This window comes from Artemia sp. Qi Xiang Cuo, chromosome 1, assembly GCF_049724085.1.
Source record: "Artemia sp. Qi Xiang Cuo chromosome 1, ASM4972408v1, whole genome shotgun sequence".
In the NCBI taxonomy this organism is placed as follows: Eukaryota; Metazoa; Arthropoda; class Branchiopoda; order Anostraca; family Artemiidae; genus Artemia; species Artemia sp. Qi Xiang Cuo.
Window position 1 is genome coordinate 1,965,846 of NC_142794.1, and position 15,077 is coordinate 1,980,922.

Here is a 15,077-nt window from a genome sequence, read left to right on the forward strand (position 1 = left end):
CTCATGAGACGTTGCTCCTCAAAATCACTTTGTACTACCGTTGTCAGTCACGTTACTGGTTTGGCAGACTCGTGAAAAGTCAACCTGGACGCCAATATGAGGTCAACAAGCAGTATTTGCCTTAGTTCCCAAACTTTCAAACTTCTCCAAGAACATTATCAAAACAAACAGTCACACTGAAAATTCTAACGAATTCAGCGTATTCCACCAAAAACCAAAAAATCTTCTACAGAAACAATGAAAACACTGAATAATTTCTATCGTACTATGTACAAACAATCACTGAAGAAATAGAATCATTTCATTTTTATTAGTGCTTTGTAAAGTTCTTTAGATTTTTGTTAAAAAAAGTAGAACAATGATATCTGATCAAATTGGGGACTCTTCTTCTGAGTCCCAAGTTTCAGGAGTTTCGTTGTTCTTTCATAAACTGACACAGGTGACTAATTTTCTTAGTTTAGCATTGGTTCCTGGGTAGGCTAGATATTTACCAAATCATAGGCTATTATTGACTTAGGAATAAAGTGAATATACCGTTCGATGCCTTCTTTTAAGCTCTTTTCAAATATAATAATCATTGTTGTCGGAAATGAATTTTACCCCCACCTCTATATATACCAATTCAGGGTGTAGGCTATATTTGCACATTAGGGGGGTGGTTGGGTAAATTTGATTTCTGATGTCAATGGGAGGTAAGTTTAAACTCCCCAACCCCCTAATGTGCAAATATATACTGTGAATTGGTGTGGGGTAAATACACAGGGGTGGGGGTAAAATTCATTTCCTACAAAAATGAGTAGGCCTAGCCTATTATATTTAGAAAGAGCATAAAAAAAGTCATCAAGTGGTATATTCACTTTATTCATAAGTCAATAATATGATTTGGTAAATATTTACTGGTTCCTGGGATTAGTCTAACTTATCAATAATTAAAGTAGGCTGTAGCCTAGTATCATTTGGAAGATAAGAAGAAGACTAGGTCAATATATACAATATCATATTATTGAGTTAGGACTAAAGTGAATACACCATTTGATGCCTTTTTTATGCTTATTACAAATATAATCACCATTTCTCTTGGAAATGAATTTCAGCCCCCCTCCCTTATATAGGCTCTACCTAACCTAACCCTGAATTGGCATATATAGGGGGGGGGGGCTGAAATTCATTTCCGATTGAAATGCTTATTGTATTTGTAATCAGCATAAAAAAAGGCATCAAATGGTGTATTCACTTTAGTCCTAACTCAATAATATGATTTTGTATATATTGACTGAAGACTAATCTGCTAAATAATTTTTGGCATATTTTAATTATTAATAGATATGTTTCAGTTTGTTTGGTATGCTAATGTATGTTTCAGTTATTATGTTTTCAGAGTGTATGTTTTCAGTCACTGTATGTTTTTGTTATGTCATCAACATTGTTATAGACTTGTTTTTATAATTATTAAGAGCAACAAGCTTGTTAAAGCTTACTGTATTTTGGTATCAATAAATAAATAAATATTTGAATGCCTAGAAATCTAGTAATTGTCTATTAGTGACTGTTGATGGGAATATGTTACAAAAATAGGATTAGTATCATTATAGTCCTTATTTTAGGCTATACTTAGTATGTATGTATTGTGCCAGTTAATAGTACCACCAGGTGAAAGCTGTTCTTTTAAATGAAACTTGGTATTTTTTTGCAGTTCATATTAGGCTATTGACTTAGCCTACAAATAAAGTAAACATACCACATCATGCCTTTTTTATGCTCTTTCCAAATATAATAATCATTTTTGCCACAAATAAATTTTACCCCTACCCCTATATATACTAGGGTATATATTTGCATGTTAAGGGGGTGGGGGCAAAAATTTATTTCTGGTGCAAATGGAAGGTAAATTTAAACTTTACCCCTGTCCTAATGTGCAAATATATACCCTGAATTGGTATATATAGGGTTGGGTGTAACATTCATTTGTAGCTAAAATGATTATTATATTTAGAAAGAGCATAAAACAAGGCATCAAGTGGTATGATTACTTTATTCATAAGTCAATAATATGAACTACAAACCAGAAACTCTACACAACAACCAGAATAGGCCTAGCCTAATACCATTAGTATTTGTGTTTATGTTCTGTGTGATGTTTACAACCTTGGCTACCCTAGTTGTGTTTAAAAAATTTTAATTTACAACAAGTTTTGGTAAAATTCTAGTTTAGCTACTTTTTGCTATCTTGGAAAGGAGTTAGGTAAGTAAAATGAAACAGTAAATATTTACCAAATCATATTATTGACTTACAAATAATGTGAATATACCACTTGTTGCCTTTTTTTGTGCTCTTTACAAATATAATAATCATTTTTGTCAAATGAATTTACCCCCCCCCTGTATATGTCAATTCAGGGTATATATTTGCACATTTGGGGGGTGGGGGTATATTTTATTTCTGATGTAAATGGGTGGTAAGATTAAAAATTACCCCACCCCCCAAATGTGCAAATATATACTCTGAAGTGGTATATAGGGGTGGGGGTAAAATTCATTTCTGACAAAAATCAGTATTATATTTGTAAAGAACATAAAAAAAAGGCATCAAGTGGTATATTCACTTTATTCATAAGTAAATAATGATTTAATAAATATTTACCAATGAAACTTTCAGGGATGGGTCTACAGACCAAAGTATGGGTAAAATTCTAGTGTAGCTACTTTTTGCTATCTTGGAAAGGGGTTAGGCTAGGAAAATAAAATCCAGGACCAAAAAAAAAAAAAAAAACTCAAAGAAGGAATTGCCAAGCTTCAATGTTAACCCTCTTCTGATTCCTAAGTTTTAAAAATGTACCTACACCACAGGTCTATACGTGGACATACATAGCTTCTTCTCTAGGGGGGGGGGGGGCAATTCTGTTGTGTGCCATTTCTCAAGGGGTGGAGCTAGCAGGCTACAAAAACATCATAGACAGATGTATAATTGCTCACATAAAAGCCATTTCTCATATCTATGTTTTATTTATAAATTCCACTACCTGCGACTGCCAAATGACACTATTAATGCCATGTCTCAAGTGGAAAAGCAAGGGACTAGATGGCTGCCATAACTTCTTAGAGAGATGTTTAATGGCTGATTCAAAAACTAGTTCTCATATCTATGTGCTTTTGATCAGTTTTGCCATCCTTAAGTTCCAAATAGCACAAAAAACGGCACCTTATGTGCCACTTCTTAAGTTGAAAAGCTTTGAAGGATAAAATGGTACCATTGTAATAATTATGGTCCAAAACCCTTAACAATTTACAAGAGACCCTTCCCATGTACTCTCCCTCCCAGCCCCCTTAGTAAGTCTCATTAGTCTGTTCAGAGAATTTACTATGAACCATTTACCACATACATCTGACCATTTACATGGTCAGAACCAAAAGTCAAAAATCATGTTTAGGAAAAAATTCCCTGGTGGAAACAAATTGTCATCTAACACTGATTGAGGAATTGTTACTTTTATTTTGGTCCATCTTGAAATTAAAAGTTTATTGCAATAAGAAATTTATGATTTCTGAAATTTCTGAAACCCCTCAAAAATGGCGTCAGATCAAAATGAAAAGTGTACCATTGGAATCACCATGGTTGAAAACCATGTTCAGAGAAATTACAGTCTCCCTCCTTGAACAACAAAGAAAGTGACTTTTTCTTTGTTGTAGCACTGATGTGTCTCCTGTTTTTTTTCTTTCTTTTTTTTTCTTTTTTCTGGCAGGGTTAGGTGGTGACAAGAACATCATAGAGAGATGTAAAATAGATCATTCAAAGGAAATTAAATTTGCTATTGTCCTTTTTAAGTAACCAAAAAGATTGGAGGGCAATTAGCTCCCCCTCCCTGAAGGTCCCCTCCCCCCAAAGTCATCCAATCACAATTTTGAGATAGCCATTTTGTTCAACATAATTTAAAGGTCAAATATCTTTGGTTTTGGTGAGGATACAATGTACCATTGGAATCAGTATGGTCAAAAACATTTACAGGGAAATTATATTCCCCCTCCTTGAACAACAAAGAAAATCGCTTTTTTGCATCAGTAGCACTGATCTGTCTCCCTTTTTTATTTCTTTTTTTTTCTAGCAGGGCTAGGGGGTGGCCAGAGCCTCTTAGAGAGATGTGTAATAGCTCATTCAAAAGGGAATTAAATTTGTAAGTGCCCTCTTTAAGTGACCAAAAAGATTAGAGGGCAGCTAGCCCCCCAGCAGCCAGCCCCCTCCCCCCTCTCTACAGGCCCCCTCCCCCCAATGTTATCCAATCAAAATTTTGAGATAACCATTTTCTTCAACATAGTTCAAAGGTCCAATATTTGGTTTTAGTGATGATATGACCCTCCAGAGTTCTTGGAGAAAGGGCTGTACGCTGCATTGGCATTGGCCGTACCAATATTACGTGTATCGGTATGGGCGTATTGTTATTGGGTGTTTTGGTACCGCCTGTATCTTAGACAAATTTTTAGTACCTCATATAAAAGATATTGCTCATATATACGTTCTTTCTTCCTATAAATTATACCATCAGCAAGTTTCAAGGGAGGGGGCCTAGTTGCCCTCGATTTTTTGGTCACTTAAAAAGGGCACTAGAACTTGTAATTTCCGTTCCAATGAGCTATCCCGTGATATTCTAGGACCCCTGGGTTGATACAATCACCCCTGGGAAAAAAAAGTAAAAAACACACATCTGTGATCTTTCTTCTGGCAAAAATACAAAATTCCACATTTTTGCAGATAGGAGTTTGAAACCTCTCCAGTAAGGGTCTCTGATACACTGAATCTGATGTTGTGATTTTCACTAAGATTCTGTGATTTTTAGGATGTGTTTCGCCCTTTTTTCAAAAATAAGGCAAATTTTCTCAAGCTAGTAACCTTTGATGGATAAGACCAAACTTAATAAAACTTATATATTTAAAATCAGCATAAAAATACAGCTCTTTTGATATATCTATTGGTATCAATATTCCGTAACTCGTAACTTTCGATTGGTAGGACTATACTTGATGAAACTTATATACCTAAAATTAGCATAAAAATCTGATTCTTTTGATGTATCTATTGATATAAAAATTTCGTTTTTTAGAGTTTTGGCTACTATTTAGCCGAGTTGCCTCTTACTTACAGTTCGTTACCAGGAACTGTTTGAAAAGCTTGGAAGTATAAAACGATATCATCATTGTAATAATTATGGTCCAAAACCCTTAGCTGGAAATTTGAAAGAACACCTCCCGTATGTTCTTCCTCGAAGCCTCCTTAATAAGCTACGCAATTAAGGTACAAAAACCAATATATCAAATCAGATTATTAGAGGCGTAATTCAGTTAGTTCAGCGTTGGACTTCAAGTTAGAGTGTCTTGGGTTTGATTCCAATTTTTTTTTTTTTCAATCATGGTTTTGAAAAATGATATGATCATTTTCAGATAATTTCACTGTTTTTAGTATTTTGATTCAAAAGGGAATAGAGGTCATCCAGTTCATGGTTTGCAACGACATTCTTAGTAGATCATTAAATCCATACCCCAATGTATGGCGTAATTTTGTCAAAATCCTGTGTGGGGTGGGGGGTGTAAAATCTGGAGCCAATTTCACCAAATCAAGTGAAAATGACAGAGAAAAACTTAAAAACGAGCCATATAGTAATAAAAAAGGTAAAGATGTACTGAAGATAACTGACCATTTCAGAGGATGCTTGAATTATGCAGGCTTATCTTAGTATTGACAACCTTTTTGGAGGAACTAAATTTCACCTAGGGTCTGGGGAAAAACTGGTCTGGGAGAGGCGGTTGCTCCCTCTCTCCCATAGGAAATTGTAGGCATGTGTTTCTGGAACCACTCAAAGTTGTATATTAAAAGAAGGATTACTTATTGTTATACTTACTTATTCAAATCATTTACTTGACAATTCCGCTCTAATATTCTCTCCATATGCAAGATTGTGCATCCAAAGAGAAGAAAAACAAATGAAAACAGTTCTGTAGGAGAATTCAGGTAATTCTTCCCAAAATTTTTGAAATAAAAATACACTTAGCTTATATTACCATTTATTGTACCTACACAAGAAATATTTTTTCTTGAAATTTCGATTTATTTGTAAGTGATGAATGGCTTTTCTATTTAGGGACAGGTCAAAGAGTTTTGAACTGAAACTAAGGAGCAATATTAAAAGTTAAAACAAACAGAAGCTATTCTGTAAAACTAAAAAGATCATGGCAGTGTTGTCTCATTTTTGATTAAAACTAAGTTTTAATTAAAAATGAGCATAGATTAATTTAAAAAAAAAACAAAGTTTTTCCAAGGGAAGTAAAGAGCAAAGTTGAAACTTAAAACAAACAAAAATTATCGCTTCACAGCCCATCATAGACAGCGCAATAGCGCTGCCTAAGTAAAGAACGATTTTGGTACAAACTAGTATTTGTTTTTTTTTTGGTTTCTTGGTCTTTGACCAGGGCACTTCATATTGAAGGAGTTGTCATAGAAACTTCGAAAAGGGCTCAATTGATTGAAAATTGGAGTGGCTTGTGCCTTTTTTAACAGCCAAAAGTGATTGGAAGGCAACTAACACCCTTTCCACGCCCACCATTTCCCCAAACACATCTAATCAAAGTTTTGAGATAGCTATTTTGTTCAGCATAGATGATTTTCAGATATAAATTATGTTTTTGAGGAGGATGCTCTCCCACAGTTCTCAGGGCAAGGGTTGTAAGTTGTGTCCTGAGGGCATATAAGGTTTTAATAGAAAGCTTTGTCGTAGAAACTTCAAAAAGGGCTCTTTTGATTGGAAATTCAAAGGGCTAGTGCCCTTTTTAATAGTCGAAAGTGATTGAAGGGCAACTAACCCCCTTCACGCCCACCTTTCCCCCAAACACATCCAATGAAAATTTTGATACAGCCATCTCGTTCAACGTAATTGAAAGCTCTGGATATTAGGTCTTTGAGGATGATAGCCCCCCCCCCCCCACAGCCCTCAGGGCATGGGTTGTAAGTTATACCCTGGGGGCATATAAGGTTTTTATAGAAAGCGTTGTCGTAGAAACTTCAAAAAGGGCTCATTTGATTGGAAATCAAAAGAGCTAGTACCCTTTTTAATAGTCGAAAGTGATCGGAGAGCAACTAACACCCCTTCCATGCCCACCTTTCCCCAAACACATCCAGTCAAAATTTTGAGATAGCCATTTTGTTCAGCGTAGTTAAGTGGTCCGGAAATTATGTCTTTGAGGATGACACTCCCCCACAGCCCTCAGGGCAAGGGATGTAAGTTAAGCCTTGAGGGCATAAATTTTTTTTATAGAAAGCGTTGTCGTAGGAACTTCAAAGAGGGCTCATTCGATTGGAAATTGAAAGGGCTAGTGCGCTTTTTAAAGGTCGAAATTGATTGGAGGGCAACTTACCCCCCTCTCATGCCCACCATTTCCCCAAACACGTCCAGTCAAAATTTTGAGATAGCTTTTCTGTTCAATGTTGTTGAAAGTTTCGGAAATTAGGTCTTTGAGGATGAAAACCCCCTCACAGCCCTCAGGGCAAGGGTTGTAAGTTATGCCCTGATGGCATATAAGGTTCTTATAGAAAGTGTTGTTGTAGAAACTTCAAAAATGGCTCATTCGATAAGAAATTGAAAGGGATAGTGCCCTTTTTAATAGTCGAAAGTGATTGGAGAGCAACTAACCCCCTTTCAAGCCCACCATTTCCCCAAGCGCGTCCAATGAAAATTTTGAAATGGGTTTTTTGTTCAACGTAATTGAAAGGTCCGGAAATTATGTCTTTGAGGATGACACTCCCCCCATAGCTCTCGGGGCAAGGGTTGTAAGTTATGCCCTGGGGGCATATAAGGTTTTATAGAAAGCGTTGTCATAGAAACCTCAAAAATGGCTCATTCAATTGGAAATTAGAAGGGCTAGTGTCCATTTTAATGGTCGAAAGTGATTGGAAGGCAACTAACACCCCTTCCATGCCCACCATTTCCCCAAACACATCCAACTAAAATTTTCAGATAGGCTTTTTGTTCAACGTAGTTGTAATTTCTGGAAATTAGGTCTTTGAGGATGACACTCCCTCCAGAGCCCTTAGGGCTAAGGTTGTAAGTCATGCCCTGGGTGCATATAAGGTGTTTATTCAAAGCTTTGTCATAGAAATTAGAATAAGGGCTCATTCGATTGGAAATTGAAAGGGCTAGAGATTTTTTTAATAGTCAAAAGTGATTGAAGGGCAACTATCCCCCTCTCACGCCCACCATTTCCCGGAACACATCCAGTCAAAATTTTAAAATAGTCATTTTGTTCAACGTAGCAGAAAGTTCTGGAAATAAGGTCTTTGAGGATGACAACCCCCCCCCCCCCCCACAGCCTCCAGGACAAGGTTTGTAATTTATGCCCTGGGGACATATAAGGTTTTTATAGAAAGTGTTGTAGTAGAAACTTCAAAAGGGCTCATTCAATTGGAAATTGGAAGGGTTAGTGCCTTTTTTAATAGTCAAAAGTGATTTTAGGGCATCCAACCCACCTCTCACGCCAACCATTTCCCCAAACATATCCAATCAAAATTTTGAATTTTGAAAAATCAAAATTTTGAATTTCTAGCCATTTTGTTCAATGTAGTTGAAAAGTCCGGAAATTATGTCTTTAAGGATGACACTTCCCCCAAAGCCCTCAGAGCAAGGGTTGTAAGTTATGCCCTCGGGTCATATAAGGTGTTTATAGAAAGGGTTGTCGTAGAAACTCAAAAAGAGCTCATTCAATTGAAAATTAAAAAGGCTAGCACACTTTTTAATAGTCGAAAGAGATTGGAAGGCTTGGCATTTTTATAGTAAAAATTGATGTGGGCACAATGTATTATTATTATTATTATTATTTTTTTTGTTTAGACCAGGGCACTTTGTATCGAAGGACTTGTCTTTGGAACTTGGAAAAGGGCTCATTCGATTGAAAATAGAAAGGGCTAATGCCCTTTTTAATAGTCGAAAGTGATTGGAGGGCAACTAGTCCCCCTCCCATGCCCACCCTCCTATTTGCCCATTATGTTTAAAAACTAAACGTTGCCTTAAGATTAAATCAAAATGCACTGTGTTAATGCTAATTCCCAATAAGGCATCTCAGCAATATACCAAGAGCAACCGAGGGTATTATGTTCAAACTTTCGGGGCTACTTCTGCTCTTAAAATTTAACCAAATTAAAATAGCGTAAGTGTACCCAAGCTATCAAAGAAAGTAAACAGATTTTTTTTGCGAATGGTATCAAGTTTTCTATTTCAGGTCAAGTAGAAGAGGTATGAAATTAAATTAAAACTACTATTTGTGTCCGGATTTTTAAAAGGGTGTATGTTGTTAAAAATTACTGAAAATTTTTTTTCAGCATACAAATAGCAGGCCAAACTATAAAGTCTTAAAAAAACAAAAAGATTTAAAGAATTATTTTCTTTTTCCCTGAAAAGACAATCTAAATATAAAACGAACAGAAATTAATTAAAAAATACTTTTTCTACAAAATAAGTTTTTCAAAGAAAAGTAAAGAACTCCATTAGACCAAAAATGAGCAAAAAGAAAAAAAAAATATTCTACCAAGCGTGAAACTACCACAAATCAGCATCGATAAATAAATGAAACCCAAAACGAACAGAAATTACAATAAATAACCGAGTCAAACTCAGAATGAGCAGAAATTAACATGAGAAGGGCTCAAAACCCCTTCTCACCAGTGTAGTAACACATACAGGAAAGATACATACATTTGATAATATACATATAGATCACTGTGTTCTATGGATTCTTTTTAAAGAATTAAATAAAAAAACAAGTTTTTTTAACTGAAAGTAGGCTAAGGAGCAACATTAAAACTTAAAACGAACAGAAATTATTCGGTATATGAATAGTGTTGTCCCCTCCTCAACGCCTCGGGCTGTCCCCTCCTCAACGCCTCGCTCTTTACGCTAAAGTTAGACTCTTTTTCACAACTCTATTTTTTAAAGCAATAAGAAATTTAGTATAAAGAGCGAGGCGTTGAGTAGGGAACAGCCCCTTTCATATACGGAATAATTCCTGTTCGTTTTAAGTTTTAAAGTCGCTCCTTACTTTCAGTTAAAAAAAACTTGTTTATTTTATTTAAATGAAAGGGGCTGTCCCCTCCTCAACGCCTCGCTCTTTACGCTAAAGTTTTTCATTGTTGAAAAAAAAATAGAGGCGTGAGAAAGTCAAACTTTAGCGTATAGAGCGAGGCGTTGAGGAGGCGACAGCCCTCTTCATATACGGAATAATTTCTGTTCGTTTTAAGTTTTAACGTTGTTCCTTACTTTCAGCTAGAAAAACTTGTTTTTTTTATTTAATTCTTGAACGTTTTTGAATTAATGGACGCTTTGGTTTTGGCTCACCGTGCATGAATAATTAAAAAAAAATTTCCATATTAATTTTACTTTTATTTGGTTAAATGGCTTTCTGGAGATTTATATAATTCTATTTGCGAACGTTTTTATTAGTAATAAATATACTTACGTTCGTTACTTACGTAACGAACTTCTATATCCATATATTTTAAATACGTATATTAGGGGGTTCGCTCCCTAGTCAATACCTTGCTCTTTACGCTAAAGTTCGAATTTTGTTCCAATTCTTTAAAAATGACCCCTTAATCACAAAGGCCGTTAATTAGAATAAATTATTAAAGTACTTTTATGAAAGTACTAAAAAATATTTGGCTTAAAGAGCGAGGTATTGACTTGGGGGCAAACCCAATCATATACTTAATGATTTCGGTTCGGTATAAGTTTTGATGTTGCTCCTTACTTTCAGTTGAAAAACTTGTTTTTTTTTATTTAATTTCTGATCGTTTTTTTTAAATAATGCTGGGAAATCCGGCGCCCCCTTCATAGCAATGTCCCTTCCCCCATGAAAACTTCCTCCATGGAAAGATTCTCCCAGATAACAATCTGATAGTATGATTTTTATTAAGGTTCTATTGCTTTTAGGGGGTCTTTCCCTCTTTTTTCGAAAATCAGCCAAATTTTCTCAGGCGTGTAAATTTTGAAGGGTTAGATTAAACTTGATGAAACTTAAATATTTGAAATCAGTATTAAAATCTGATTCTTTTGATGTATTGGTATCAAAATCCCGTTTTTAGAGTTTCGGTTACTATTGAGCCGGGTTGCTCCTTACTTACACTTCGTTACCACGAACTGTTTGATAGGAACAACCACCAAAGAGGGCCACTTTCCTTCTTCAGCGGAATAGGAACATATTTTAAGGAAACATGTATATGGTTTGTGAACAAAAATGTGAATGAAACAAACTGGATAAAAGTAAATAAAAGTAAAGTGGATAAAAGCTTTGAGTTTGACGTGTAAAGGTTTCAGCTATAAATACCCCCCCCCCCCTGATGTCCCTCTTAATACTTTTTGTGCTGACTGAAAGTATAGACCTTTCAACATTAATACTTGATAGTTCCTCTGTCATATAACACACTTTTGAAATTTTGAAGTTTCTTTGTCAATAAATTTTCTGAATTTGGCATTGATCAATGTTGTTAATTTGACATTTAACCTAATTTTTCAAAGACTTAAATTATAAAATACTATTGTTATTTTACACGTGGGGAAATTTTTTCCTGGTGGAGGGATTTCCACATTAAAACAAACTATTTCATTATCTTTTTCTGACTCTTTGCGTATGTAATAAAAATAAATTAATTAGGTAATTTATTTGAATATAGGGCAAAGAACAACTTTATTTAGTGTGGGATTAACTCCTTTGCAGAAAGCATGATATTTGAAAATAATTGATGTTCATGGTTATAGATTCTGAATTAAATTTCCTAATAAAAAGGAACCTCCATGGAGGGGGGGGGGGTTGCTGGGTGGAAAATTTTCAAATACTTTCAGTTTAAAAATTAAGACATTATTAATGCACTGCACAGGGGGACTTAACTTGTTATTCAATACCGTATTAATTACGTAGAAGAGAGGGGTGATTTTCAGGGTGAATTTCCCTTGTATTTTTTTTAGATCGCACTAACGCGTGAAGGGTTCTATTCTCTTCAAAGGAGCGACAGAAATTCGTTATTCTCTTCAAAATTCGTTACGTAAGTTAATTCGTAAGTAATATTTATTACTAATAAAAACATTCGTAAATAAAATTAAACAACGTACGAGAAAGCCATTTAACCAAATAAAAGTAAAATTAATATACAAATTTGGTTTTGCTTATTCAAAAGCGGTGAGCCAAAATCAAAACCTGCATTTATTCAAAAACATTCAAAAATTAAATAAAAAAAAGTTTTTTTTTTTAACTGAAAGTAAGGACCGACGTTAAAACTTAAAACAAACAGAAATTATTCCTTATATGTAAGGGGCTGTCCCCTCTTCAACGCCTCGCTCTTTAGGCTAAAATTTGACTTTCCCAAAACTCTATTTTTTTAAACAATAAAAAACTTTAGCGTACAGAGCGAGGCATTGTGGCGGGGACAGCCCCTTTCATATACGGAATAATTTCTGTTCGTTTTAAGTTTTAACGTTGGTCCTTACTTTCAGTTAAAAGAAACTTGTTTTTTTTATATTTAATTTCATACAGGAGCTTGAAACTTCTACATTAGGGTTCTCTGATACGCTCAATGTGATGGTGTGATTTTCATTAAAATTCTATGACTTTTAGGGGGTGTTTCCACCTTTTTCGAAAATAAGGCAAATTTTCTCAGGCGCTTAACTTTTGATGGGTAAGACTAAACTTGATGAAACTTATGTATTTGAAATCAACATGAAAATATAATTCTTTTGATGTGTCTATTGGTATCGAAATTCCGTTTTTTAGAGTTATAGTTACTATTGAGCCGGGTCGCTAGTAGAATGCGCCTTCTGGATTCTCCCAGACATATAGCAAATACCATGTTATTCTAACAGACATATAGCAAATACCATGTTATTCTAACAGACATATAGGAAATATCATGTTATACTACAACGCCCCGCTACAAACAGGTTTTTCTGGTAATCCTATTCTGCTAGTCATTACACCTTTGCCGAGAGGAACAAGTATAACTTGATTGGTGATTAGGATTTGAATAAAAGGAATAGTTTTCTTTACAATTCATATTAGCAAGAGAATTGAATTCAAAGAGAATAGTTTTTATTTGCAAGGATATTAGTGGTTAAAAAAAAATGAGTGGTGCATTTACACTATTGGAGATTAATGATGGAACCGACAGCAGCAGCAGCAGCAACGATATACGAGTATCTAATGTAGCTGTGGAAATAACTGCTGGCTGTAGACTATGTCTTGAATGGGACACTATGTATGCTAGATATGTGATATAATTAATCGAATTTAAGCAGGAGGAGCAGCAATGTTTTGCTGGAAAAGTAAATATTCTCCATATAAATAAACTTCGGACAGCATTAGATGTCCTATGGAAATATATTGATGAGAACAAAATGCATCAGTGAATGTTATTATTGTAATTATGATCTATAAAACTGTTTCTAAATCAATGGTATTTTTTCTGTCTATAGTAGACTAGCATATATTTTCTAGAGTAGAAAAAAGAAATTCTGTTTAGTCTGAAGTTGATCGTAAGAGAGTTAGGACTAAAAAAAAAAAAATGGATAGATTCGAGAAAGATCTAATCATGAGGAATCTAGTTCTTATGGAAAAACGTTTAATTCTAGACGATGATTTTCTAGAGTTGTCTATTCAAATGAAGATATTTTCTCGAGGAATGCTTGTTGATGTAATGATTATACATCATTAGACTATTGTATGAAGCTTCTACATCGTGATCCAAATGCATTTACACAATTTATTGATATATTGATTACAACACGACAAAATGATATTGTGGATATATTTTTAAACATTAGTTTAGAAATTTAGGACTTTTCATAAGAAAGATGGTGCTCAAGGATGATTTACTCCTCTCTCTCTCTCAGACAATTTTTTTTGTTGCTAGCTCAGTTTCATTGTGGTAGTGAGAGTGTCAACACATGACAAAATGTTCCATACATTTCCGTTATGTATGTACTCACTGGGCAGCTGATCATCATGTGAGAATTGCACAATGATTGAGGAATATGATGAAAAGTGTAGCTTATGCAACCCGTGTAAATTGCATAGAGAATATACTGTGCAAATTAAAGGTTGTAATTCCTGTCTTGAAAAGGTGTGTGACTCTCATCCTAGAGTTCACCTATGCTCCAATTGGCATTATGATAAATGTAATCAGTGGGAGAGTACATATCCCGGTAAGATTGGAAAGAATCCTAACCATGATTTTAGTTTATTGCTACGAGATTGGTATCGTCGTGGTTTTAGATTGTTCTGGGAGGAGGAACCGGGTCAACGATTCAACTGCTGGAACAACAAAAGAATATGTTTTCTACGTCATCGTTGTGAAGACACTGGGTGTTATGATTATAAACCTACTGTTTTTTATTTGGCTGTGACGGGATGTGATTCGACACTTGAGGACACTGTTTGTGAAATTGATTCAAATATGCAAATTGAAACATGTGAATTCAATAGAATGAATGAGAATAGTATCATTGACTATACAAAGATATATGACAAGAGTGAAGTCACACTCTACTGTAGAAAATGTGACCCTGACATTGGACTACATCAGGATCAGTACACTGTGAATTCAGATAATCTACCCACACTAGTCGTTGTTGACAAAAACCTAGTAGTGGATGAAATCTAAATAGCATAAAATTCGTTTTTATCATGTATATATATCTTTTTTTTATTAATAAGCAATTTAAAATACATATTTATTACATTTTATTCTTTTGGCACTAAAATCAATATTAAAAAAACTTGTAATTATTTTCTCCACAAGGAATTCTTTCAATTGAGGTAAATCAACGTAGATGTTGAGAAACTGCTTGTAGGTGTAGCCACGACATCTGAACATGAAAAAGAGTAGTGCATGAAAGCCACATGTCTTAGTCGTTAAATCTTGTACTCTTCGTTGATTTTGAATAATGGTTTTCCCCCTGCTTTCAATAAAGTCGCTGATATATGGAGCGTAGAATTTATACGATAGGCCAAGAGGATAAAAAAATTCAATGTTCTTCGCTGTTTGAAAGATGCAAGCC

At 34.7% G+C, this 15,077-nt stretch overlaps 1 protein-coding gene across 1 annotated transcript in view; it reads left to right on the forward strand.

Annotated features, from left to right (window-relative positions):
• Positions 1-306: 306 nt before the first annotated feature.
• LOC148955896 (protein RER1) overlaps positions 307-15,077 on the forward strand; it is a 51,608-nt gene continuing 36,837 nt past the window's right edge. Inside the window, exon 1 of the mRNA XM_089093010.1 lies at positions 307-439. Within this exon, the coding sequence (XP_088949136.1) occupies positions 359-439 (81 nt within the window). The 5' untranslated portion in view covers positions 307-358. The remainder of the gene's footprint in view (positions 440-15,077) is intronic.